Raw genomic sequence first — 26058 nt, forward strand, 5'->3', positions numbered from 1 at the left:
CAATATTCTATTAGCTGCACGCGGTAGCGACCCCCCACCTACAGTTGGCAAGAATTGGCCATCAACCTTCATAAATCGACGTGAAGAGATTCGGACATGCTTCTCTAGGCGATATGACTATCAAAGTGCCCAAAACGAGGATCCTAAGTCTATACGAGAGTGGTTTACATCTGTACAGCGTGTTATTGATGAGAATGGTATTCAACCTGAGGATATTTATAACTTGATGAGACAGGCTTTGCAATGGGTCTTATTTCAGCACAGAAGGTTGTAACACGAAAAGAATACTACGGTCGGCGATCCATTTTACAACCTGGAAACCGTGAATGGGTGACGGCAATTGAAACTATCTGTGCAGATGGCTATTCGTTACCACCATGTGTGATTTTTAAGGGAAAGGTTGCTATCGCTAGCTGGTTCGATAATCTACCAAAAGACTGGCGATTCGAGGTCTCAGCCAATGGCTGGACTACTGATGAGATTGGTTTACGATGGCTAGAAAAGCTATTCATCCCATCAACAAATTCACGTGTCCGTGGTCGCTTTCGGCTATTGATTCTTGATGGCCATGGGAGCCACCTTACACCCCAATTTGACCGAATCTGCACTGAAAACAATATTATCCCACTCTGTATGCCTGCACATTCATCACATCTATTACAACCATTAGATGTTGGCTGTTTTGAAGTCTTTAAACGGACATATGGTCGCTTTATAAGTGATCTCGCCCGTACAGGCTATAACCATATCGACAAGCTTGATTTCTTAGCTGATTACCAACATGCCCGGCTTGAAGCTTTTCAGCCTAGTCTTATCCAGAATAGCTTTTTAGCTACTGGTTTAGTACCAATTGATGCGGAAAGAGTTCTTTCTAAGTTGAATATTTCTCTTCGAACACCTATACCGCCAGGTAGCCGGCCAGGCAGCAGGTCTAGTCAATTTACACCTAAAACACCTAGAATTGTGGTTCAGCTACAGAAGCAAGCTTCAATGCTTCAAGATCTTCTAAAACAGCGATCAAACAACCCTCCCAGCCCATCGAAATTGATGTTAGATCAAATCATCAAGGGCCACGCTATAGCACTACACAACACTGCGCTACTAGCACAAGAAAACGCCAATTTACGTGCTGCGAATGAGTAAAAACGACAGAAACGCAGTCGATCAGCTAGGCAGATACTATGTGATGAGGGTTTAAAAGTCGAAGAGGGCTTACAGCTAGCTCAGCAGCTAGAATCAATGGATAGAGCTGCTGGAGTCGAATCACACACCCGGGTTGAATTGCCTATTCAGCCAAATCAGCCAGCCCCTAGGGCTCAGCCTAGGTGTAGTGGATGTCGAGAGGTTGGACATAAGATTAATGTATGTAAAAAGCGTTATATTTAGTCGAATTTATTGCTGTTGGTTGAAATATTTGAATTTTAAAAATTTCTAGTTGGGTGGGTGATCGGCTCGCTTGTGTGATCGACTCGACTGTGGATTACGTTATACCCCGTTGATTAACGTAATTCCCGGTCGAACCGCGCACCCGGCTGGGTCGCGCACCCCAAAACACTATAGTAAACGCGATATTTCATAACCTGATATATCAACACTTGAGACTTAGTATACCATCCTAGGCTACCTGAGTGCTTACTATATCCCGCCATATAGATTTATCACACGTAGAAGTATGCTGAGACAGCATAAGGTTGGTATATATATCTACATCGGTCACTGCCATCGTATTTTAGGTAATGCAAGTATATAACCATTTAGTATATATTTCATGTACACTATGTTGCTCTTTATATAAAGAAGACCTACTATACCGAAAATAAAGTAAGACCAAGTTCTTGTTGTTGGTATATCAGGTTATGAAATATCGCGTTTACTATAGTGTTTTGGGGTGCGCGGTCCGACCGGGAATTACGTTATTAAGAGGTATTTATCTAACGTGATTCCCGGTCTCACGGATCACCCGGTCTAACGGATCACCCCATCACATTAGAAATTTTTACATTCAAATATTTTAACCCAATACCAACAAATTCAGTTATAAATACGATTTTTACATACATTGATCTTATGTCCAACCTCTCGACATCCACTACACCTAGGCTGAGCCCTAGGGGCTGGCTGATTCGGCTGAATAGGTAGTTCAACCTGGGTGTGTGATTCGACTCCAGCAGCTCTATCCATTGATTCTAGCTGCTGAGCTAGCTGTAAGCCCTCTTCGACTTTTAAACCCTCATCACATAGTATCTGCCTAGCTGATCGAGTACGCTTCTGTCGTTTCTTCTCATTCGCTGCACGTAAATTGGCATTTTCTTGTGCTAGTAGCGCAGTGTTATGTAGCGATATACAGTGTCCCTTGATGATTTGATCTAGCATCAATTTCGACGGGCTTGGAGGGCTGTTTGATCGCTGTTTTAGAAGATCTTGAAGCATTGAAGCTTGCTTTTGAAGCTGAACCACAGTTCTAGGTGTTTTGGGTGTAAATTGACTAGATCTGCTGCTTGGTCGGCTGCCTGGTGGTGTAGGTGTTCGAAGAGAGATATTTAATTTAGAAAGCACCTTTTCGGCATCAATTGGTACTATTCCAGTAGCTAAGAAGCTACTCTGAATAGTAGTTGGTTGAAAAGCTTCTTGCCGGGCACGCTGGTAATCAGCTAAGAAATCAAGCTTGTCGATATGGTTATAGCCTGTACGTGCAAGGTCGCTTATAAAACGACCATATGTAGTTTCAACACTGCAAAACAACCAACATCTAGTGGCTGTAATAGATGTGATGAATTTGCAGGCATACAGAGTGGGATAATGTTGTTTTCAGTGCAGATTCGGTCAAATTGGGGTGTAAGATGGCTACCATGGCCATCAAGAATCAATAGCCGAAAACGACCACGGACACGTGAATTTGTTGATGGGAAAAATAGCTTTTCTAGCCATCGTAAACCAATCTTATCAGTGGTCCAGCCATTAGCTGAGACCTCGAATCGCCAGTCTTTTGGTAGATTATCGAACCAGCTTGCAACAGCAACCTTTCCCTTGAAAATCACACATGGTGGTAATGAATAGCCATCTGCGCAGATAGCTTCAATTGCAGTTACCCATTCACGGTTTCCAGGCTGTAAAATTAGTATTCTTCTCGTGTTACAACCTTCTGTGTGGAAATAAGGCCCATCGCAAAGCCTGTCTCATCAAAGTTGTAGATATCTTCAGGTTGGATCCCATTCTCATCGTTGATATGTTGTACAGCTGTAAACCATGCTTTGATTGATTTAGGATCTTCATTTTAGGCATGTTGGTAGTAATATCGCCTAGAGAAGCATGTCCGAATCTCTTCACGTCGATTTATAAAGGTTGATGGCCAATTCTTGCCGACTATAGGTGGGGGATGGCTACCGCGTGCAGCTAATAGAATATTGGCCATATCTCGTACAGTAGCTGGCCTAGGCGCAGCTCCACGGGGGTCCATAGAGATAATCCATTCAGTAAGCGAATCCTTTTCCAACTGTGTCAATTTATGGCCATTTAGGCGTATATCGACACAAGATTGTACACCCCGCGCGCGATCGCGTAGTGTGGACTCAGGCACGCTAAATAGCCTGGCTGCCGCACGAAGAGACTTGACTTGGTCCTTTTGAATAGCCTGTAGGGCTAATAAGACCCTGTCCTCTTGGCTGGCCTTTTTTTCGGCCGAAATATTGCGCTTTGGTGGCATGGTAGGTGTTTGAATTAGGTAGGTAGGTACTAGCAGTCTACTGGCAGTCTATCCCCGAAGAAGCATAAGTTCCCGACACTGATTACTGACCCATCAACAATTTGATGGAATTCTCGTAGATTTTTTCCCTCCGGATATGACGTGAGGGAGAGTTTATCTTGGCGATGGAAGAAACGGCTTCCTTTACTTAATTCCCTTATCTTCGTCGTTGCTCCCCTTCCTCTACAACCCCGATATGACTTCTTTTCGTCAGTTCAAGACAGATCTCACCCCAATACGCGCCGTGTCTCCTTACTGATGCCGTACTGGTGTTGCCAATAATTTAGGCGGGCCGCTTATCTCGACTCCAGCCAACAGAAGCCATCAATCGACCATTAATCAACTTGAGCAGCACCGGTATAATGAACGCGTGTCTACAATTTCGTCGAGTGAAAATGAAATGCACCCCGGGCTCGCAAGCCGTTGCATGTGAACGCTGCGCGCGCAAATCGCTTGAATGCATCTTTGAGCCCCACCGTCGAGGCCGAAGGCCCGGAACAAGGTGAGTCGAGGTATTAATACAGGCGCGGATCAAGCATTCCCAACTAATCGTTCCAAGGGTATCAAAGCGAAAATCGGTGACACCTAGATACAACTTGTCAAGTGAATTGCGACCCGAGAGGACGGCAGTTCCAGAGGAAGATGTCCCTGTACTTGAACCGCCGCCCGCAATGTCACGGTCAACTACCGGCTCAGATGGGTTACAGCCTTCTGGTGTGCTCAATCATGAGGCCATGAAGGGGCGATTCTCCCTGCGATATATTCTTGGCTCGGGAGAAAATGAAAGACCGGAGCGGCATGAAGGCGACCACAGCGACTCGCCCGACGATCCGATCTGTTTGGGCCTGATCAATATATCTATTGCCCAGTGTCTATTTGATCAGTGAGTGGGACTTGGCGTCAATAAAATCCAACGAGGCTGAACAATATGAATAGCTTCATCACCGTCTTCAATACCTATATTTCTCAGCTTGATCCTGCCCTGCATACCTTTTCATACGTGCGCCGGAAATCGTCATTTTTGCTGAGTACAATCCTCGCAAGCTCGGCAAAGGCATTCAACCCAACTTTCTATCCCAAACTTCACGAACATGCGAATCTTTATTGGCCAAAATTTTTCTAAGTGGCATTAAAACTACGGAAATACCCCAGGGGATTCTCATCCTAACGTATTGGAAGGAGCCTCGCGATACACGGGCTTGGGTCCTACTTGGTTACGTGATCAGAATGTGTACAGACATGGGATGGCATAAATTTCTTCCTTCTCAATCTCAAAATCACACAATGAGCGAAAGCGAAAGGCGAGAAACTCGAGATAAAGAAAGAACTTGGTTTCTTTTGTTTGTTTACGACCGGAGGTATGCTGATCACTTCAAGCCAGACGTGAAGGGGGTTGACACAAGGATACAGCATGAGTCTACAGACAGGCAGGCCTTGGATGATTGAGCGCGACGAATTCACTGAGTCGATAGAGACATGGTGCAATGATCCGCTCGCGACCAGGCATGATCCTCTCCTGGGAGCATTTGTTACCTTGAGGATATTGACCTCCGAAGCAGTCAGATTATTAAATCCCCAAGGCTGAGAAGGTAAAAGAGCCAAAATGCAAGGAATTGAATTGCAGTTGGACTTTATTAATACACGCATGAGGAATTGGGAAAAGCAATGGACTCGAAAGATCAAGGCCTTATCAACCAGTGAAGAAAACTACCACGAATTCTTGATACGCTTTTATGGATCTCATATAAAACTTCAGCTCTCTTCGTTACCACTGCAAGTAATGCTGAGCTCTGGTGCTTCTGAGGCTTCACTTGACTTGGGAACATTTTGGATGGCATACTCGAGTGCGCTATCAATGCTCAAGCTCATATCAGACTTCTCGGCACATATTTACTTTGTTCAGGACTCGATACATGTGATGAATGCATATAGTGGTGCATTTCTCGTGAAGGTCAGTTATTTTGCCCGTTTACTTACAAGTTTCTTTTGTGTGGTAGAGACTGACCATCATGAAAATCAGTTGGCTCACGCCGTACCCGAAACAATTGCGAAACAGATAAGACCTGAGATAATAAAAGCAATTCGCGAAGCAACCGCGGCCTTTTCCAGCCAAGGAGCACCCAATGGGTCTGCTTGTGTTCTACAGGCCCAATTTCTAGGCAATATTGCGGCAAGACTATCTGAAATGGATACTCCGGGACAAAATGACCCCCTTCTTACAGATTTGAATATTTTCAATGGAAGACTTGAAACCGTTGAAACCATGATCCGTGACAGTCGGGTTTTAAAGAACGGCATACAGGAAACCTCCCAACAACGTGATATGGCAGCGGCAGGAGCATCGCTCCAAGAGCCAGAAACCTTTATGAGTGACAATTATTGGGCAAATGTAATTTAAATGCTCAACGCTTATCAAAGTTTACCCAAAACATGGCTCCAGATATCTTAATCTCACGTAGATGATAGATATTGACTCCATAGAATGTCATTTAGCCTCCTCGGATCATATCGGGATTCTAGGATATGAGCGCGGGGTTCCCCTTTGTCAACCTCCACTGATAACCTTGGAAGAGCCCGGAACGGGCCGCAGTGGCAAATACCGGCGAATTCTGTGCTCTGTGCTTGGAATGCCGGTGGATCAGATGTCTTCCGGGGTGCGATAAGGCTAGCGACTCCTGAACGACACGACAAATATTCCGACCGTTGGAAGGCGGCCATTGTAATTTTACCTTTGCTAGCTGCTTAAATCCATACATTGCCTGCATACGGCTCGCCCAAGGAATTCCCCAGGACAACTTTTAGCTTGTCAGGATGACGGAGACAAAGCTCAAAACAGCGTATGTCAATATGATGGCTGATTCGCTGATTGGGAATCTTCCATTGCAGGGACTGCGCGTTGTGCTGCGTGGTATGCTCGCAAACCGACCTGATTGCACCACAACCTTCGAGGACATAGCCCGCAGTTACATCCGCGACGTGACGCTACCCAGTGCCGACTCTGTCGAGACATCTAAGGATGCAGTCGAGTACATCCAGAATGCTAGGAATCATGTCTGCTGTATGCTTGGGTGCGGTCTTTGCTACGAGGCACTCCCTGTTCTCCAAAGCACAGTGGAGGCTATCGGTCGATTTCTAGCATTGACCGAAGGAAACCCGACAGAAGAGAGTTCACTTTCGTATCAGGTCACCCAATTGGATGGAGTCATTGTTCAGGCTGTCACAGCTGTTCAGAAATCTCTCGTCTCTTCCACAGGATCGCGGAACCTTTCTGAAAATGAGAGCAAGTTGCTTGAAAGACTACTTGATAGGCTCACCAATTGCAAGATCGCTAGCGAAAAACAGTCACAGCTATTTTTGCTAGATCGAGGCCTTGCAACCGTCGAGGATTTCCTCCACCCCGAAACCTTTGCCCATTCTACTGGCATTATTACCCCACTATCCACCAAGGATCTCCCTAAGATCTCGGAATCATTTGCGGTGAATGGCGTCAATCTACCGAGAATCTTCACTGGGCTTTGGCAACTTTCAAGCCCAGCATGGGGTTCTGCTCCCCAGTCAAAAATTATGGAGCAGTTCTCCAAGTATGTTGAAAGTGGACTTACGGCCTTCGACATGGCAGATCACTAAGGTGATGCCGAAGTTATTTTTGTGACTAAACCTGAGCACCTCCCCAAAGACTTCTTGAGCTAACAGATCTTATAGGGACGATACCGATCATCTAGTGCATTTTCAAAATCGATTTTCGCCGCTACCAAATACTGCGTGTTTCATCCAATGACGGTTTCACGAGAGGCAGTGGTTGCCAACATTGATGAACGGTGTCAGAGGCTCAAGTCGGACAGCGTTGATCTCCTTCAATTGCATTGGCAACATGTAAGTCATTGGTCTTTCAAGATCGTGTTTTTGAAAACTAATGCTTATTCTTTTCTTCGCAGTATGAGTACAGCTCATATATCCAGGCCTTGAAGTACATTCAAGAGGACATTCGCGTTAAGAATTTGGGACTGTGCAACTTCGATACAGAGCATATGCAAAAGGTCATTGACAGCGGAGTCAAGGTATATACTAACCAAGTTCAGGTAAGTTTTCCAAATATCTCGAGCCCTGGGTTATCGCTAAGAATATTTGAAGTTTTCCCTTATCGATTCCCGGCCAACTGTTCGCATGGCGGAACTTTGTGAGCGACACGATGTAAAGCTGCTGACATATGGAACTTTGGTACGTATTCTAAGAATGTCATTCTTGATTTGACCTAGATTTTGATTCTTGGCTATAGTGTGGAGGTCTTGTGGCGGAGAGATGGATTGGAAAGGACGCACCTGATCTTTATGGCGAGACAGTCACACCCAGCCAAGGAAGGTAAGCTACCTTCTAATGTTCCGGCGTCTGAAAAGCATTGAATTGATTTGGAAAATCTAGTATCTCGCAATGATCAACAGCTGGGGAGGTTGGGCTTTGTTCCAAGAGCTGCTGAAGACTCTTCATTCTATTGCCCAAAAGTATGGTGCTTCTCTCTCGAACATGGCCACCAGATGGGTCTTGGACTTCTCTTACGTTGGTGCGGTCATTATTGGCACAAGAATGAGTATCAGCCAGCAATGTGACGAGAGCCTAGCATCGCTTGGCTGGAAATTGGATGCTGATGACCAAAAGCAAATACAAGACATTCTCAACCGGAGCCGCAGGACTGAGATGTTTGAGAGTCTAGGTGACTGTGGTGGTGAATATAGATAGATTACTTGCTTTACGAAGGCGTTATTTATTAATTAGAGGAATCTTGGTGTGTTCTCCGATTAATGATGTCACTTACCAGCAAAGATCGCAATGTTGAGATAGCAAGTCAAGAAACCTGACGCAGTGAAATTTCCTGTCGTGAAAACGTCGAAGCCTACTTATGTTACAAGCTTTCGCGATATCAATTTAACAGAGTTAGAACTAACCAGAGAAAAAAGACAATCAAGGTTACCATGACCAAAGTGGAAATAGCCGTATAAGGCTGCAATGGGCTTCTGTACGGTAGTCCTGTTGGATATAAGTATATATTGAAATATCAGAAACGGAGAGGGGAAACTCACTCTCCCTGGAGATGTTTTGGGCGGAGAGTGCACGCCAGAATCGCAAGTATGTCGCCTCGATAACGATCCATCCAATCAGTCCAGCCACAGTTGTGATATTCACAAACCATCCAAAGACAACCGACGAAGTAGAATCGACTGATATGAATGCCAACGGCATCAGAGCGGAGCTAAGACCCACGGCATACCATGGAGTTCCGAAACGGTTGCATCGCTGGAATACTCGAGGGGCATGGCCGTCTTGGCTGAGACCGTAGAGAGTACGAGATGCCAAGAAGATACAGCTTGAACCACTGCTGATGGCAGAAGTACAGACGACTGCATTGATGATGTGCGGTACCTTAGATATACCTGCACGTGTAAATGCGATCACAAATGGAGACTCGGAAGCTGTGCCCGTGGAAAGAGACAGAGATTTATCGTTGAAAGGCCTAGATCGATTGATTAGAATTTGGCAAGCTTTGAGAGGGAAAAGGGCTAATCATACACAATCAAGCCAACGATAAAAATTCCGAGGACGTAAAATAGGAAGATTCTGATGAAGGTTTTTCTGGTGGCATTTGGGATGGTCAAGCGAGGGTTCTTTGTTTCGGACCCAGCAATGGCCACAACTTGAATATTTCCGTAGCTGAAAGCCGCAGTCAGGAGGATCTTCCAGAAGGCAAGAAATCTGCCTGTGGAACCCGACGCAATATATTCGTTGAAGGCACCCGGAGTGTTCCAATAGTGAAAACCAAGTCGATGATGGTCGGGACCGCCCCCGAGGTCAATGACAAGTCCTCCAATGATGCAACCGATGATGAGCATAATTTTGAGACAAGCAAATACAACCTCCGACTGTGTAAGATTGCCAAGATTAGCCCTATTGCACCATTATCGAAGCGCGGTTGGTGTTAGGTTGACTTCACCGTACAGTCGGACTCCGCAGAAGTTCAGCGCGACAATTAAGAAGCCAAAGACAGCAATCCATACGGCGACGTTGACTTCAGTATTCCAGAATTGAATCAAGGTAGCGGCAGCTGTGATTTCCATTGGTGCTGAGATGGCCATAGTATACCCTAACATTATGAGTCACCCGTAATTCCCAATGCACAAGGTTATGAGATCTGACAGAAGTTCCATCCTGTTGCAGCTCCAAGTGCTGGCTCGACAAACTTCGTTGCGTGTCTTACAAATCCACCCGTTGAGAGCATGAACGTGGTTATCTCACCCGTGGTGTAAGACACTCCAGCTGTAACAAAACCCATGACGATGTAGGCCATGAAGGCCCCGGCCGGGCCTGCAGTGGCAATGGCTTGACCCGAGCTCAAGAAGAGACCAGTTCACTATACATTCTTAGTGTCACTTTTGGGCGATTCAATGGACGGGGGAGCACTAACGATCATGCCAGCAATGGCGATCATGTTAATGTGTCGTGACTCCAGGTCACGCTTGACCTCCTCGAAATTGCCTTCAGTGGCATCAATGGAGTCATCGGCCCCCATGCTGTGAGTCTTGGACTCGACGTCTTTTGGAAATTCGATTTTAGAGGCCATATTGTGGAGAGCTAGCAGTCTGAGCCGCTATATGCAGAAGGAAACTTTGATGTAAGCAAGTCAGTAAGGGTTATAAAGACTCGAATAGTTTAGCACACGAGATGGCTTATCTCCCGAGGTCCCCCATTTCCAATCAGAATCCCCGAAATGAGTATATATAGCTTAGGTAAGGATCGACACACTGGCCTGGCGTGCAGATTGCTGCTTAACAGATAACTAGGCTCTGTCTTGCCTTGACTGGCGGCCAAACAACGCATGACAGACAAAAACGATTGGATTACAACAGATGCCTTGATTGCGTGCCCTGATCCTCATTGTTCATCAAAGCTCAAGATTGTACGAACCGGCATCAGAAGCTTTGACCATTCTGAGACTACTGTCGTTCCGTTAGACAAGCCGACAGGTGGGGATCTTTAGGTTAGCTCACTCCGCGGCCCTTGAGAGAACCACCTTCGAAGTCGTCATCTCCAACCGTTTCGGAGGCTCCACGTCCACCTGGCATCTTTTACCTTAGATAAGCAACCTAGTCTAAGGCTTCACATGATTTGGTTTAGTGAGGATAAATTAAAGAATTTCGGGGAGGCCTGAAAAACTCCCCGAAAATCGGTTGAACACAATTATGACTAAGTATTTTGCTTCACTTCGTAGGCCATAGAGTATCTGCGGTATCTTTCAGCGTTATCTTCAATACATATGTAGTATCTACGAAGCCTGCCCATATCATTACAGGCATCACAGCTTGGCATTATTTGCCTAGTGCTGCCAGTGAGTGGAAGTTGGTCTGGCCAACATGGCCATCGCGGTATTTTCGTACTTTTTGCCTCTGACATTGATTTAAGATAAAAGTATCCAGAGCTCTGGGTAGAATAATGGATCCGAAACCTACGATAGATATTCCAATGGGAACGAACAGGAACCCACTGCTTTGATTACTAGCGCTATCTAAACAGCTCAAGGGCTTCAAGTTCCAAGGTTATGCCGAACCTTGGAACACCGACGCTGGTTTACCGGTGTTATTTAGAATGCCGGCTCGATGACCTCAGGACTCAACTGCACGATAAAGCTGTCGAACTGAGGTAACTTATAAGAGCTAATTATAATGTCAGGAACGGGGCTCTATTGATTGAACATGTGGGTTTCTCAATCACAGAATGCTGGGTTTACTTGCTATTTCACCTTTGCTCAGCTTGGCAGCTGCCGAGCAGCAGCCATGGCTGAAAAAGTCTCTCCCAACCGAAGAGAGACTCCAGTCGTTACTTAAGCAATTAAACTTCACTGAGAAGCTATCAATGGTTCAAGGAACCCAGAATGTAAGCATCAGAAACTCCCTTCGATCAACTTACATATCCGATCAACTTACATGACGCGTGGAATTGCAACAATTCGAGACAAACGGCTGCATTGGTTATGTGCCTGGAATCGATAGACTGGGCATGCCGGCTGTTTGCATGGGCGACGGCCCAGAGGGAGTCGGTAATAACCTCAACAATGTCACGACTTTCCCCGCGCCCGTCATGAGCACCGCAGCATGGAATATGTCGCTCGCCACTCGTTTTGGCGAGGCCCTTGCTCAGGAGCACAAGGCCAAGAGACGAAATGTTGTGCTGGCGCCAAATATCAACATCGTTCGAACCCCTCTCTGGACCCGAGCAGCAGAATCCCTGTCCGAGGACCCCTACCTGAACAGCCTTGTAGGTGTCGCGATTGCCAAGGGCATTCAGTCTCAGGATATGATCGCATGCCCCAAGCATCTGGCAGCGTACAACCAAGACACCAACCGCTTCGGAGTGGCCCGGAATTTGATGCCATCGATGCCATTGTGGATGAACGCACGATGCAGGAAGTCTACTTGCAAACCTTCAGGGCAGCAGTCCAGGAAGGTCAAGCCGACTCTGTGATGTGCTCATACAACAAGCTTAACGGTGTGCACACTTGTGAAGATCCTTGGTTGTACTAAGTTCTCAAGAGTGATTGGGGTTTTGATGGATTCGTGGTTACAGACTGGTATTTCGCTCAGCGAACCACCATGGCGGCAGCTTTGGCCGGTTTGGACAGCAGCCAGCCCAGTGGATCATTGATGGACTTGTATGGATTCCCAGAACTCTACGGTTCAGTTATCCAGGAGGCTGTCAATAATGGATCAGGTCGAAGATATGGCTGAGCGCCTCTGGAGACCTATGTTCGCCAATGGAGTCATTGATCGAGCCGTGGAGGGCAACGAGACTTCGATTGCCCGTACCGAGAAGCTCAAGAGAACGTCTCGGTCAACTACCTGAAAGCGTTCCCAGGTACCCAGACATTCGCTCAGGTTCCTACCTCGATGTTTGGCCCTGATGGTTTAAACGTCACATACTGGACGACAACCGATTGGACAGGACCCGTGAACCAGACTACGACAGCTGGGAACATCAGCGCCGGAGATTACCCCAAGAACATGGCCAGCGTTTGGCCGGATGTCTACTCCTCTCGGTACGTTGGCCACTTCTACGCCAACGAGACGGGCCTGTATTATTTCTCCGTGTATGGAAATGGATTGGGTAATCTCTATATCGATGACGACCTGGTTACGAGCTTAAATGGAAGCAACTTTAACATGGTGGCCCAAGGAGTGGTGAAGCTTACCGCAGGACAGGCTGTGACTCTACAACTTGACTATTCCATGGGCTTCTCGGTTGACAATGGCATCTACGGAGTGACTCTAGCATGGAAATTGAGAAAGACTTCAACCACGATGGTCTGGCCAAGGTTGCCAAGCAAGCGGATTTGAGCATTGTTTTCGTGAATGATGAGGTTACGGAGGGTCTTGACAATAACAACGCTTTACAGCTACCCAGCAACCAGGACGAGCTCATCTCAAAGATTGCCAAGCACAGCAAGCGCACGGTAGTTGTTGTCAGCACCAACAGCGCCATTCTGATGCCTTGGTTGAACGAAGTTGACGCTGTCGTCGAGACTTTCTACCCTGGCCAAGAAATCGGACCTGCGATCGCACGCCTTCTCTTCGGTGATGTGAACTTCTCAGGAAAACTTCCTATTACATTCCCCAAGGCTCTTGCAGATACCCCAACCGCGGACATTGAACGTTACCCAGGAGTCAACCTGAAGGCTAACTATTTCGAGGGTCTCTTTGTTGGCTACCGCTGGTTCGATGAAAACTCCGTGAAGCCTTTGTTCCCCTTCGGATTCGGATTGTCGTATACTGAATTTGAGCTGTCAAAGATGAAAGTCAAAGTTGGTGGAAAGAATGAGAAATTCATTGACATCAAGGCCGAAGTCCACAATACAGGAACTATTTTTGGACAGGAAGTTGTCCAACTATACGTACAGTTCCCCGAAGAATGCCAGGAACCACCTAGACTTCTGAAGGGATTCCAAAAGGTTGCCATCGACTCGAAACGCAAGTCAAAGGTCGAATTTACTTCGGGCGTTGAAAATTTATCCATCTGGATCACTGCTTCCAAGAAATGGGAATTTGTGCCTGGTCAATACTCGTTTTTTGTGGGAACATCTTCCAGGGACCTTCCCCTGAAGGAATCCATCCATCTGAAATAGAATCGCCATAGTTGACACTTTTGATGTCATCCAAATAACTCTAATAATAGGCCAAAATTTGCTACTTATACTGTTTGATCATATCGTTCATTATGAAATGAGGATAGTACGCAATTAAGTGGAAATGGCCATTCGCTTTTAGGTGGGATGACGAAATTCTTGTTTTGAGCAAGTGGGGCCTTAAGGCAGCATAGTGAAATTCATTTTATTGGGGTAGTTCACGAATGTAATTAGCCTGCTGTAGAGTGCGCTCAGTGAGTGAATCACATCACTGCGCAGGCTTAGTGAGCCGATCAGTCTTCTCAGGCCCGGCTCTCTAAGTAAATTGATCGGCTCACTGCCCAGGTGCCCTGTGTTCTCGCCGGAGGCCGTACTCAGATCTGCTGAGTGAGTTAAAGCGGCGAGGAAGTAAGCACTAGAAGCCAAGAATCATCAAAAGAAATCCAGTACGTAGGTATTTGAAGTTGTTACAGCATCATATTAATGCATGGACCATAGACCCCAACTTGAGGAACCATGGTAATCGGTGAAGTCTTTTTTGCCCATGTCTTAGCTTATGATGTCAAAAAACGACAGTTTCAGCATGAAATCCGGTCATGGTGTAGTTGGCTATCGCATCTGACTGTAATGTCTTATAGTTTATCAGAAAGTCCGCGGTTCGATTCCGCGTGACCGGATCATCTTTTTTTTCCCTCTTTGTTTTTGAGGGCTAGGTGAACTTTTTTTCTTGTTGAGAATCAATTAATACTTAGAGTCCTATAGATGGAGTATATAAATTTAGTTTTAATCTATAAGAAGAGACCCTTCTTTAAATAGGATTAATAAAATTTTACAAAAAAAGTTACTACACAAAAAAGAAACCTAGTAGATAAAAAGAAGACAAAAAGGTATGATCCGGTCACGCGGAATCGAACCGCGGACTTTCTGATAAACTATAAGACATTACAGTCAGATGCGATAGCCAACTACACCATGACCGGATTTCATATCTGTGCTCACGTCGTTTGATATAATGACCTATGAATGACTGGAGCCTCTCTACCGCAGGCCCTCGCTGTATCTACTCGTTATGTATTAAGGATGATGTTCCAACCTTTTTATAGGAAGAAAGGAAATGTATTAGTTTGACTCAAGTGCTGACTGCTCGCTGTTTGCTGGACCAAAAAATCTCTCAATTCTCCATTGGAAACTGAATAGCATCAAAGAGAGTCTCCCACCAAAGCCATTGCCAGTGGTGGCACATACGATATGTATATACCTCCAGGGCTAGGATTATGTGATAACCTGAAACTTGAGAGATAAAACATTTGAATGTACATAATTCCAATCTCAAATTATACTCACAATTGTCACTTAGTTAATTATAGGGCTCCCTACATATGTGAAACCTGGAGTTGAGTAGATTTCATTAAATTTATTTAGGTCTGACATCACTCGATTTTCCGCTTTATCTGCTACCGCGGGGTAATGTCTGCCTATAAGCACCCCTCCCGTGAAAGTTTCATATCACCAAATCCTTCGCCCCCAGGGCCACTTTAAGCTGGAGGGCCAAAGAAGCCAACAAAGTAATCCCGCTTACCCAGAGGAACTCCTTCCTTGCGCAGAATGCCATAGGCAGTAGCAACATGGAAGTAAACATTGGGCAAAACAACATTGTGCGCATAAGCAGCACCACTCATGTCAATCTGTGCCTGGGGTCCGACGTAGGTGGGACTGAGTACTTCTGCTTGTCCATTAACAACATCCTTATCAGCCTCGTTGGCAACCTTCAGCACTGCCTCGATACGTTCGTAGAATTCCGCAAATCTCAACGGGCTGCCTTCGTAGTTCACCGGCTCGCGAGCCGTCAGTCTTGCGACTAGGTTCTCGGAGTATTGAGTGACGATGCGGATTTGGTCGGTCAATGGGTACATGTCCTCGCGAAGCCGGGCTGTGAGAAGACTGTCGGCATCGGGACGTTGTTCGGCTTGGTGGAGAACGTGGGACAGGGTCTTGAGGAGGTTCTGGATCACCACGATGGATCCGTCGTAAAATGTGTAGGGCATTTTGATTATAGTTTGTTCAATTTTGTTTGATGTAGTACAAACTTGAACTTGAAGATTTGGGAAGTCGAGATTTATAACTTGAACCTTGGAATCGTATTTCGGGTTTGATGGGTGCTCGATTAGACTTCCAAGGCTGGGACGAGCATGACTCACTGATACGCAGCCTACGTAGTCGATCCCCACATTGAGGGATCATGATCTTACTGTAAGACGGATAGAAATTAGATGTGGGTCGAATTGATGCATCAAAAATGCAAATAATGCCTGGAGTTCTGAGACTTCGAAGGTTTAAGAGGTGAGTTTCTGGGATTTAAAACCGCGTAGTGATTGCAACCTGAACAGCCGTTGAACTTCCATGGTCTCTCAAACCCCCTAGTGAAGAAAACTGAAATAGAAGCACTTGAGCTAATTGAAAAAAGGGGGCATTTTGTTTTCTTAGCCGCATAGTTAGTGCCGGGTGTGGTGCATCGGACATCATGGATTCGTATAAAAGTAGAGTACTATTCAACCACGTCGAAGAGAAGCACTGCGCCTATTCGCTAGAACTTCATTGCGTAAAGACCTCATCGGTGTCTTATCTCAAATTGATCAGGATGCGGCACCCATAATCATACGTAATGAGGCTTTGAATCCGTGGTCATTCAGTAGGCTTCTTGCGCTGATCTGATCTGCCGGTTTGTGTCTAAAGACCTTGGAAGAATTGAGGCTGATAGATAGTTCTCGCTCGCATTTGATTTCCTCGGAGTATAGGGTTTTGAAGCCGTGATAGAAATATTCGATTGGCCTCCTCTGGATAGCGAGGCTGATCTCCATGTCACGAATCTTGGCATAATCTGAAAGTATAAACTTGGTTTAAAATTTGGAATCCATAGGCCCAAGTCATCTCTCCTCAGCTGTAATCTTGATGGCCACAGCCCGAAAGGTGGGCTGGAAAGCCAGCCAGACTATGAAAACCAGCCCCAGTGGAGTTTGTGTTCGATTAAGTATCCTTACTTATACGAAGTAAACATCATAGCTTAGTATTGAGCAACACCCCTATTAAGATTCTGGGCTCGACCGCAGATTACGCATTGCGGATGTTATCTCCCACATGCAGCATGGAACGTCCGGTCAGGATATTTGATTGCCAGCCTGCAGACTTCAAGGTCCCCTCGGGAATACTCAGTAAAGATAAATCGCTGCCTGTTCCCATATGAGCTTCTCAATCTAGCAAAAAGTGGGAGCAGGCTTACCATTTGGACCAAGGAGGGAGGTCATGATCGGGGCGTACTCAGTCTGATGAGAAATAGCAGAATTGTATTTGTTTTGGCCAACTTCAGAATGTAAGTATAGGATGTGAATCCGGATTGTAATAAGAGGCCACACGGGGATTTATAAGCTTAGACATGTACATACTCGGTAGGATGACTTGCGGTCCGCCAATCATTGAGACCGTAAGGATGGGAGAATATGGTTTTTCATCAAGCTTCCTGCGGCTCAAAAAGGAACCAGTCACCTGCACCAGTTCAGGTTTTCATATATCCGCAGTGAGAGGTATTTTCTCTTACGTCCCGGGGGTACCGTCTCTATAGTTTGCACCGGGGCGTCCCTGAGGCACAATCACTACCCTCAACGTAGCATCGTTACTAGCATTTAACACCTGCTCTTCAACCCACGATCTGAAGATATTTATCTTGCTCATAGCATCTTCACGAACTTTTTCTGAGACAATCGCACCGTCCTTCCTAGTTTTGTCAACGTTCTCTCATTTTGACACCAGAAGACGTTAAAATACTGACCATCGTTCCTTCTGCGAAGGACTTACATACGGCGGATGACCAACCTTTTTCTGAGTACTGCCGGCGGAAGTCATCAAAAGAGTGATATCCATCAAAGACATTGACTTTGCCAGCAATCTGCTTGTCAAATCTCCATATTAGACATCCTTCTGCAGGCAATGGGGGTTTTACAAGTCAAAAAAAGTCACATCTTGAAGTGAACCAGCCAAAAAGATCTGCAGGGGCGGTTTGGGACCACATTTTAGTGAGCGAGACATGGGTGCATTTTATTCCAAGATGGGTTTCTAGCGCCACAAGAAACTCTTCGGTCATGCGTTGCTGATTCTCATCTGTGCATGGGTACCAGTCTGTCGGGTATAGGATTTCCGTTCGCTTGAATAGATGATCAATTTTCTGTTTGCTTAGTAGAATGAGATACAGGTTTGATGAACTTACGACTTTTTGAGTGGAGCCCCATGACTTGGAGGCCAGCAGGATTCTTTGGATCATGGAGGATGACCTGGACAGTATGCCAACTGCATCGAAGGCCCCATTTATAGTCAGCTTCCAGCAGATCCGAAACGCTGAAGCTAATAAAAGATTACGCACGGGGCAGATGGCACAATATTCTCCATGGGTAAAGAGCTCCAAGTTGCCCTGTGGCCCCAGACATCATGACAATATACCGGGTGGCACATACTTCCAGTTGCTGAAGTTTAAGCATGTCAACTGAGTTCAAAAAAGTATGGTTGAGTGAAACTTGCTTACTATCTGTGCATATTGAAACATACACCCATGGATAACCGGCGACTGATGCAGCTGCACCACTTGAGCTCCCAGATGGGCCTTGATAGGCATCTCCTCGAGGATTTCATGGAGAAAAATAGTCAATACACTCCATAGGAGGAACTTCTGACCCAGAAAAAGCGGACATTTTTGACTTTCCAAGTACAACAGCACCATTTTGGATCAGAATATCAATGTATCTAGCTGATTGGGCCTGCTTTCCATAAAGCTTTGCATATGACCGACTTCCTAGGGTGGTAGTCACACCTCTCAAGTGCATATTGTATTTGACAGTGATTCGTATACCAGCAAGGGGTTATGCAAGGCTTTTTTGTGCGTAAAGGCGAGATGGCACAGGAACAACAGAGCCGGAGCCAGTAAATGCAGCGTTATGGGAAGGCTGGAATGATGTTTTGTAGCCTGCATTGTGTGCCGCATTATCGTCGGGAATAACTGCTGTCGTAAAGGCTCCAAGATCATCCGGATAGAGCCTTCATGACTGGTGAAGCTTTCCATCGATCGCAAAATACGTTCCATGTGGAAGTATATCTGAGCCATTTAGGTACACTGGGCTTAATCGGCGCGAGTTAAGGTATTCTTTGACGTCTTTTGGCAATATTCGGATTTTCAAGTCCGGCGTACTTGGCTTGAGGACGAGGAATCTGTTTTCAGTAAAGCTAGTTTGAAAAACATCATCCTCTGCAAGGAATCGATCAAAGGTTTCTTGGATCAAATTCACAGAAATTCCATGAATCGGTACGTGTATGACGGCTGCCGGCGCCAAGAGATGATTTGAGCCGTTTCTTGCTACCGGAAGAGCACACTAAAAATTTCAGGGTTAGTTATGTATTCCAAAGTGAAGGAAAATTGTGTGTACCTCTACGCAATTTCTCACGTAATAGGAGATATCTCCAACCTGGACGACAGATATTTGGCAGGAGGAGTTGGTCACTTTCATGGTTTTTGTTGAAAATGGAAAGTGTGCTTCGAGAGAGTAGAGAATAAGGTGAGGTGTGTGGTGATATCTACATGGACGGTGGACCAGTGGTCCCAGATTCCAAGATTTTTCTTTCAACGTTGGAGATGGGATGGAGAGAGAAGCCTTCACAGTGTTTGTATAAAGTATTGACGGACTAAGGTACATCATGAATCGGATTGGGTGTGTGGAAACAAAGACTGTCTTTTTCCTTTTTCCTACCCGACGTCAATCACGGCGACAAAAGCTACATATTATTGGCTCCTTACCCCAGTCATCGTCAAAGTGGCTGAATTTATTAAATGCTAACTCTTTCTTTCCACAAGACTCCACACCTAAGCGTCCTCGATTTGTGCCTTGTCCTTCATACAGGTGGCAATATTACCGAGGGAGTTTTATGGCCAAACCAACCAGTGCATAGATCCCCTCCTTTTACGCTTGTGTTCCACGTCTCCGCCGGCGAGAGACAGTGACTCGGAGCTTAGTGATAGCACTGGAGAAATTCGGGCTTGAGAGTGGACCAGATGACAGGTGGAAATGATAATCTGATAAATTCAACGTCCTGCGGTGAATCCAGCACCAGACCCCCGAATGTATCATATTTCGGATGAAGCACTGATTATTCTCATTTGCTCAATAGGACCAAGATAATGGATGGAATTACCACCAAATATGCATCTAAAGCTTCTGCAGCAAGTTAAATTCCGTACCTATTGACTGCATACTATACAGCATTCAGAACGATGGGGTGCTCAAGATCTGCGTACTAGGTAGCAAGCATAGCTCTCAAATAAATGGTATGCCATGCTAAGATTACAAAATTTCAAGACAGCAAATAAATAGCCTGAGATTGAGCAAAGCTTGCACCAACTACAATTTCTTGCCGGTGTCAATCTCCAGTTGCCGCAAAAAGCCGACATAGTCAATCGCTTTGTCAATAGTGCAAGTGCTGCTAATCCTCCATAGATCGACTTGGCACGAAACGTGTTCTCTTAATTTGCGATTTGAGAGTCCCCGAGTCCAGCGCTCCGCCAGTGTCAACTGAAAGGCATCTGGAAGGATGTATTTCAAGTCAAAGCCCTTCTTAATGTAATCTCTTGTTCTACTACTGCCTTATTTGAGCTCAAACATCTCTTTCATAGCTTTGTCGGTACGTTCCCACGCTGAAAGGAATCTCTTCGCTAGGGATTTCGAGAGATTGTAGAAATTTCCCCTCTTTTCTGCATCCAGGGTTTTGATGTAGTCAAGTGCGACTCCTTTGCATCCAGCTTGAAGAGTGATTAAGCGAGCTTCATCTAGATCGGGTTTCGACAGACAACATTGATCCCATATCTCCTCACATTTAGGAAAACGATAACATCTTCGTATGGTAACCCCGAGAACCCAGGCTGAGGTATTGGTGATCTCGGCTGCGGTTCCATATTCAACTGGTGTTATTGGACTGCCGTCGGATTCCAAGGTCGTATATGTGCACATATGAGTAGTAGCCTTTGTTTTTTCAGTTTGGAATACCTGGTGAATCCCGAGGTCAGCGATTACCTATATTTTCAAAGTTGTATAGTACTTGAGATGTCCACACATACATGCAGCATGTGGCATATTTCACTGACAGTTGCTCATATACCTATTAAGACGGTACCTAGCCACTGGTGTAATCGATGTAATCTTTGGATATGACTTATGCTCGGGTTTGGCGACTACTAGTAGTGGTATAGAGTACTAAGTTGGCTTCTGTTTTGGAAGTATACGTGTTGCCAATGACGACAACACAAACTTCCATATTAGTTCCCGGATCACTCCAAGATCCACGGTTACAAAGAGGAACATTCCCAAGGTTAAAAAAAATTAGCCGCATGAACTTGAATATGAATCTATTTGGCAGGGCCAGGCAGGAGTGATCGTTCGCGCCCGGGCGGTTCGTCCATTATCACTACACATGTGATTTTTCCTTTGTATATTCTGAACATCAAAAGAACTTGAAACAACCTGGAGACAAAATAAGAAGACAGAAGCAAAATATAGATGAGGAAATAGATATCTTGAGAAAAAAAAAGGTGATCCGGTCACGCGGAATCGAACCGCGGACTTTCTGATAAACTATAAGACATTACAGTCAGATGCGATAGCCAACTACACCATGACCGGATTTCTGATAGCCGACACCATTTTTGGAAATATAAACCATGGGACTGATGCAGTGTTTCTATGGGCCCATTCCGTGACGCCATGAAGCATGTTCAAGCACGAGTAATTATTGATATAACATTGAATACATCTAAACCAAGATTCAGATCCCCTGTTTAGCTAACATACTCTATATAAAGCCGCCTTTGATCCCTGTCTCCTGCTGAAGCCAATTGATTTAATATACATGCTGCTAAAGGGATCAATAGAGGACAAAGTCAGAGCACGGTATACTAGTATATCTCTTTCTGATTTTTACAGCCTATAGTCTGCCGATTTATCTCTCTGCCACCTGGGCAGGCAATTCAATAAATCCAACAAGTTATAAACCACTATGAAGTACTCATATTGTATACAATTTATATGTCCGCTATCGAATGGTTCGAGTCTAGGTTGAACTACACGTGCACATGTGTGGTTGTTAATCTATCTCTCCCTGTATTTTGGAGCTAGTCCAATTTAGAAGGCGGGAACCTTGGAATAAACATTTGAAGTAAAAATTATAGCGCAAACTTTTCAATGTTGTCATGCCACTATGCCACTCTATTATAGGTAGACACTGAACAGTATGTTACTAGTAGTAGTCTAGCTTCGAATCAGACCTCAGGCTGAATTGAGCCCCGGCCCTCACATTGATGAGCTCAAGTTTCTAAGATTCATTAGACAGGATTTATTTTGCTTCAACGCTAGGTAGAAATTTGATTAGTGCCCACCTGGAATTTTCAAATGTTCAGCTCTTTACGTGTATATCTTTGAGTTTTGTTTCAAACCCTAGGTAAATTCCAAGGTTCCCGACCAATCACATGATACAATAATCCATGTATGCCCAGGTGGTTATTTCTGTATTATAAGACCCGTTCCGAGATTGAAATGTTGAAAATTTGGTGTAATGCTACGTAAACGAGGAAAAACCTGATTAAGTTACGTACATTTCCAAAAAGAAGCACGCCCACCACGACATAACCTCCAGGGCTAAATTATACCTGTCTTAATCAGTCATCAGTACCATATTGCGGCGCCTGAAGAATAGCCATGCCCAAAATCCCTTGAATCTTGTCCCAGATTTTGTCCGCATCTTCCGTCTTTCCTTGTCTCCTATATAGCTTCTCTAACTGACTCGCCGTCCGAAGCGTACTGGCATGCATTATGCCAAGAAGCTTTTCCTGTGTACTTAGTGCGCTCGAATAGAGCCTTTCGGCGCTGCTATCGTCCCCAAGATCCCGATAGATACTTCCTAGACACTGTATAGTGGTCAATGTTGAAATTGATTCAATGCCTCTACATCTCAACTTGCTCTCCAGGGTCTTTTGGCCGAGCTCCATTACCGCGTGGAGGCGCCCTTGATAACCAACGATACACAAGGGCTAAATTATTTGCCGTGTTTAGATATGCGTTACTTTCAGGACCATGCACATCCTTCATTTTGGTCTGGACATGTTCCAGCATCTCGCTGCTCTCATTGTATTTTTGCAGACCTCGATAGACAGTGCCAACATCGTGCATGGAATTCAGTGTTAAAGGGTGGTCCGGTCCAAGAATAGAGGTTTTTAGACCCACTGCTTTGGTATAGAAGCTTTCAGATGAAGGGTAATCTACTTTGTTCATGTAGCAGAACCCAAGGGCGTCGTACAACTCAAACAGTTGTGTTTCGGTTTGAGGTTCGGGACTATTTTGATGGCCGTGAAACCGTGCCATGCAATGCTGATATAGTGCCTCAGCTTGAGTGTATCGCTCAAAATAGGCGAATGAGGATGCTAAAACCACGATCGTGTCGGTCGAGACAGAGTCCAAATGTGCGCTCGCTGACAAAGGCCCAAAAGCACTTCATACAGCGTCTAAATGAGTAAGAAGCCATTGCTTGCGAGTGAGTAACATAGAATCTATGTTTACAGTTTTCTTGTACAAAACATTTGCCATTGTTTCAAGAGCCATTTTTGCAAATACTGTCCTTTGGGGAGTTGGGGGCGTAAAGCGTAAAAAGAGCCATTCAGTGATCATCGGATGCAAGGTGAATGCTGCCTATTGAGAGCCGAGTTCAATGTACTGCACAAGAGAAAGGCACTGGAGCTCAACAAGGATATCTTGAACCTTGAGGCTATCCCAGCGACCATCCGTGAAACAGGCGCGGGCCCACAATATATGATCTGGATGATGAACTCCAGCATCAATGGCTACTGTGCAGCGTTCTTCAGAAAGATTGAGTCGGTTGAAAAAAGCAAAGAATGATAGCAGATCGCCAACACCTTCGGTATGTCTTTGAATATCTCGCAAGGAAAACTCAAATGTTACCCCAATACTAGCGGGTATGTCGACCCCGGTCTCTTTGTTTCGTTTCTTATATTCCCAGAATGATGGCAGATTGGACCATATTGCTGTTTTCGAAGAGGTCTTGTACATCTCATTGAATAGAGCCAGGTTCAAATTCCGTGCCTTGATATAAGCAGCGGCCTGATCAATGGCCAGAGGAAGAAGCCCGAACTGATTGATCATTTTTTTTGCCTCTATTAGGTCGCTCTCGGTTCTCTCGTACGCAAGGCGGTAGAAAAACAGATCCAAAGTGTCACTTTCCGTCATTGGATCTAGGTGTATAGTATCACCCAGGCGGGCTGAATCCCAATGGCGGCTTGTGACGAGGACTGCTCCATACTTTCCGGGTCCGAACGGCAAGAGATCCATCAAATTCGGTATTTGACCTGGATTATCAAAATTATCCAAAACCATCAACCATGGTATGGTAAACCTGGTAATAGCTTCCTTAGCAAAGCAGATCTCAAAGCTCGTACTTTGAACAGAAGTCTTCACATTGAGTAGCCTGGTCGTGATATTCTCGTAGCTACTCAGAAGAGTTTCCATGTTAGACGCACCGAGCCAAAAAAATAGCCTGAAAATGGCGTGCTTTCCAAGCGCGCTCGCAGTATTTCAGGGCTAACTGTGTTTTACCCTGACCACCCATGCCAAGAATCACAGTCACTTGCTGAATGGCCGTCTCAAGCTCATCTAGCGACTTTTCCCTCCCAAAGAACTGCGAAAATTGAAGCAAAGGAACCTGATAGTGCTCAGGATGTGAATCTGTTGTTCTCTCCATCCTCTGCTCTTTGCACAGTAGCGAATGGTCAAGCTTTAGGGAAAGCAAGGTCTTGTATGATTCCAGTAATCTTTGAGCTTGAGCAATTTCCTTTTCCCGGCGAACGCGACCCAAGGCTTTTTTTTGCCTTTTCGAGGGAGGAGTCACCCTGAGAGGGGGTTATCGAAGCAACTGTCTTTTCAAGCAGCTCAATCTGACGGGTACAACCAGCTGTGGCTCTGGTAAATGTTTGATCCTTGCTCGACGATAACTCGCTCTGGTGTGTATGCTCAACTATTTCTCTCAGAAGTGGTAGCTGAGCAGTGATATTCCCGATAGACCGCGGCACCTGGTTGCCAGAGTCCCTGACTTCTTGGATGAAAGTGACGAACTTAGTCGCTACCTCAAGAAACGTGATGACAGCAGAAGCAACACCAATAGCTTCTGCCATGCTTTGCGTGTTGTCCTTGGCGAAAATCTTCTATCTGCAATTGGGAATTATGTTGAGAGATAAACTGCAGCATAAGAAGTCGGTTTAAGACGATTTTATAATCGTTGGACCCCATGTGATCCCTTCCACATGACTGTGATTGTGCGTCTTCCACTGCTGTGACTGGTGCGATCTCTGATACCTGCAACCTTTGTCGTAATTGCGTAGCCTTTGCTCACCCTATATGTGGCTGCCGGAAATCACCTTTTTCAGTTACTGAGCTATGCCTGTAAAACGCCAACTCTCGTCACCGTCCGTCGCTACGTGGAGCACGAAGGGTGTTGCTGAGTGCGGCTTATGATAAACCAAAGGAAATAGATCAATCCGCATAGGGCGAATACATCAACGTGCATGTGCTTTCAGGTGTGGTCTTCATTAGACCTTAACCTGAGTTTTGATAATATTACAGTAGTTGAAGCAGTCGGGCGCCCTAGGATTATCATCCTTGTGGGAGAGGTCTGAGCGGCTTTCTGTTTGGGAATCAAGTTGTGCTTGTGCCACGTTGGAGGGAGGGATTCAGTTGGTCCAAGTGGCGGTTACAACGATGCTACTGCACTTTACCTGCATCATGCATGTGATTTCGTGATCCAGCTTGCAGCTCGGGCGGGGGAATTCCGTCAGCCAATCAAGAATCAGAGGCCAAGTTCTCGTCTCAGCCGCGAGTCATTGTAGGAACAGTTAAAAACATGTAGTAAACCGTCCTTGTCAATATTACTTTCATCACAGGTATCCAGATGTATGCTCCTCATATCCCTTATATTATCTACAGCTTGTACCTTCTCATACTAAACCATCAAATCCTGCCAGATCTTCGGGTAAAGGTTTTCCAAGCACTGGAAATTACCTTCAACC

At 45.4% G+C, this 26058-nt stretch overlaps 13 protein-coding genes across 13 annotated transcripts; 7 read left to right on the forward strand and 6 right to left on the reverse strand.

Annotated features, from left to right (window-relative positions):
* Window positions 1-4109: 4109 nt before the first annotated feature.
* Window positions 4110-4629, forward strand: N7483_011622 (transcription factor domain-containing protein; the record flags this gene model as incomplete). The annotated part of the gene is made up of 2 exons (XM_057095049.1): window positions 4110-4244; window positions 4302-4629. Exons 1-2 carry the CDS (start codon window positions 4138-4140, stop codon window positions 4627-4629), a joined length of 435 nt encoding a protein of 144 aa, XP_056941020.1. The 5' UTR covers window positions 4110-4137.
* Window positions 4630-5345: 716 nt separating this feature from the next.
* On the forward strand, window positions 5346-6140 carry N7483_011623 (transcription factor domain-containing protein; the record flags this gene model as incomplete). Its single annotated transcript, XM_057095050.1, has 1 exon — window positions 5346-6140. One exon carries the CDS (start codon window positions 5346-5348, stop codon window positions 6138-6140), a length of 795 nt encoding a protein of 264 aa, XP_056941021.1.
* Window positions 6141-6553: 413 nt separating this feature from the next.
* N7483_011624 (uncharacterized protein) lies at window positions 6554-7369 on the forward strand (the record flags this gene model as incomplete). Its single annotated transcript, XM_057095051.1, has 1 exon — window positions 6554-7369. One exon carries the CDS (start codon window positions 6554-6556, stop codon window positions 7367-7369), a length of 816 nt encoding a protein of 271 aa, XP_056941022.1.
* A 147-nt stretch (window positions 7370-7516) lies between these two features.
* Window positions 7517-8105, forward strand: N7483_011625 (uncharacterized protein; the record flags this gene model as incomplete). The annotated part of the gene is made up of 4 exons (XM_057095052.1): window positions 7517-7615; window positions 7678-7821; window positions 7874-7960; window positions 8019-8105. The coding sequence occupies 4 exons, from the start codon at window positions 7517-7519 to the stop codon at window positions 8103-8105; spliced, it is 417 nt and encodes a 138-aa protein (XP_056941023.1).
* A 65-nt stretch (window positions 8106-8170) lies between these two features.
* On the forward strand, window positions 8171-8476 carry N7483_011626 (uncharacterized protein; the record flags this gene model as incomplete). The annotated part of the gene is made up of 1 exon (XM_057095053.1): window positions 8171-8476. One exon carries the CDS (start codon window positions 8171-8173, stop codon window positions 8474-8476), a length of 306 nt encoding a protein of 101 aa, XP_056941024.1.
* Window positions 8477-8684: 208 nt separating this feature from the next.
* N7483_011627 (uncharacterized protein) lies at window positions 8685-10352 on the reverse strand (the record flags this gene model as incomplete). The annotated part of the gene is made up of 6 exons (XM_057095054.1): window positions 8685-8764; window positions 8818-9248; window positions 9305-9654; window positions 9721-9875; window positions 9929-10111; window positions 10163-10352. Coding segments are annotated over 6 exons (1389 nt in total), but the record flags the coding sequence as incomplete, so codon positions are not given.
* Window positions 10353-11785: 1433 nt separating this feature from the next.
* N7483_011628 (uncharacterized protein) lies at window positions 11786-12250 on the forward strand (the record flags this gene model as incomplete). Its single annotated transcript, XM_057095055.1, has 1 exon — window positions 11786-12250. The coding sequence occupies one exon, from the start codon at window positions 11786-11788 to the stop codon at window positions 12248-12250; it is 465 nt and encodes a 154-aa protein (XP_056941026.1).
* Window positions 12251-12378: 128 nt separating this feature from the next.
* N7483_011629 (uncharacterized protein) lies at window positions 12379-13904 on the forward strand (the record flags this gene model as incomplete). The annotated part of the gene is made up of 3 exons (XM_057095056.1): window positions 12379-12496; window positions 12566-12987; window positions 13068-13904. The coding sequence occupies 3 exons, from the start codon at window positions 12379-12381 to the stop codon at window positions 13902-13904; spliced, it is 1377 nt and encodes a 458-aa protein (XP_056941027.1).
* Window positions 13905-15439: 1535 nt separating this feature from the next.
* N7483_011630 (DUF1993 domain-containing protein) lies at window positions 15440-15949 on the reverse strand (the record flags this gene model as incomplete). Its single annotated transcript, XM_057095057.1, has 1 exon — window positions 15440-15949. The coding sequence occupies one exon, from the start codon at window positions 15947-15949 to the stop codon at window positions 15440-15442; it is 510 nt and encodes a 169-aa protein (XP_056941028.1).
* A 1543-nt stretch (window positions 15950-17492) lies between these two features.
* On the reverse strand, window positions 17493-17828 carry N7483_011631 (uncharacterized protein; the record flags this gene model as incomplete). The annotated part of the gene is made up of 2 exons (XM_057095058.1): window positions 17493-17673; window positions 17758-17828. 2 exons carry the CDS (start codon window positions 17826-17828, stop codon window positions 17493-17495), a joined length of 252 nt encoding a protein of 83 aa, XP_056941029.1.
* A 4816-nt stretch (window positions 17829-22644) lies between these two features.
* On the reverse strand, window positions 22645-23650 carry N7483_011632 (uncharacterized protein; the record flags this gene model as incomplete). Its single annotated transcript, XM_057095059.1, has 3 exons — window positions 22645-22893; window positions 22943-23474; window positions 23526-23650. The coding sequence occupies 3 exons, from the start codon at window positions 23648-23650 to the stop codon at window positions 22645-22647; spliced, it is 906 nt and encodes a 301-aa protein (XP_056941030.1).
* A 21-nt stretch (window positions 23651-23671) lies between these two features.
* Window positions 23672-24505, reverse strand: N7483_011633 (uncharacterized protein; the record flags this gene model as incomplete). The annotated part of the gene is made up of 1 exon (XM_057095060.1): window positions 23672-24505. One exon carries the CDS (start codon window positions 24503-24505, stop codon window positions 23672-23674), a length of 834 nt encoding a protein of 277 aa, XP_056941031.1.
* A 260-nt stretch (window positions 24506-24765) lies between these two features.
* On the reverse strand, window positions 24766-25167 carry N7483_011634 (uncharacterized protein; the record flags this gene model as incomplete). The annotated part of the gene is made up of 1 exon (XM_057095061.1): window positions 24766-25167. One exon carries the CDS (start codon window positions 25165-25167, stop codon window positions 24766-24768), a length of 402 nt encoding a protein of 133 aa, XP_056941032.1.
* Between the last annotated feature and the right edge of the window lie 891 nt (window positions 25168-26058).

Source organism: Penicillium malachiteum (genome assembly GCF_028827825.1).
Source record: "Penicillium malachiteum strain IBT 17515 chromosome Unknown utg000005l:1.0-9002435.0:326005.0-9005861.0, whole genome shotgun sequence".
NCBI classification, from domain to species: Eukaryota; Fungi; Ascomycota; class Eurotiomycetes; order Eurotiales; family Aspergillaceae; genus Penicillium; species Penicillium malachiteum.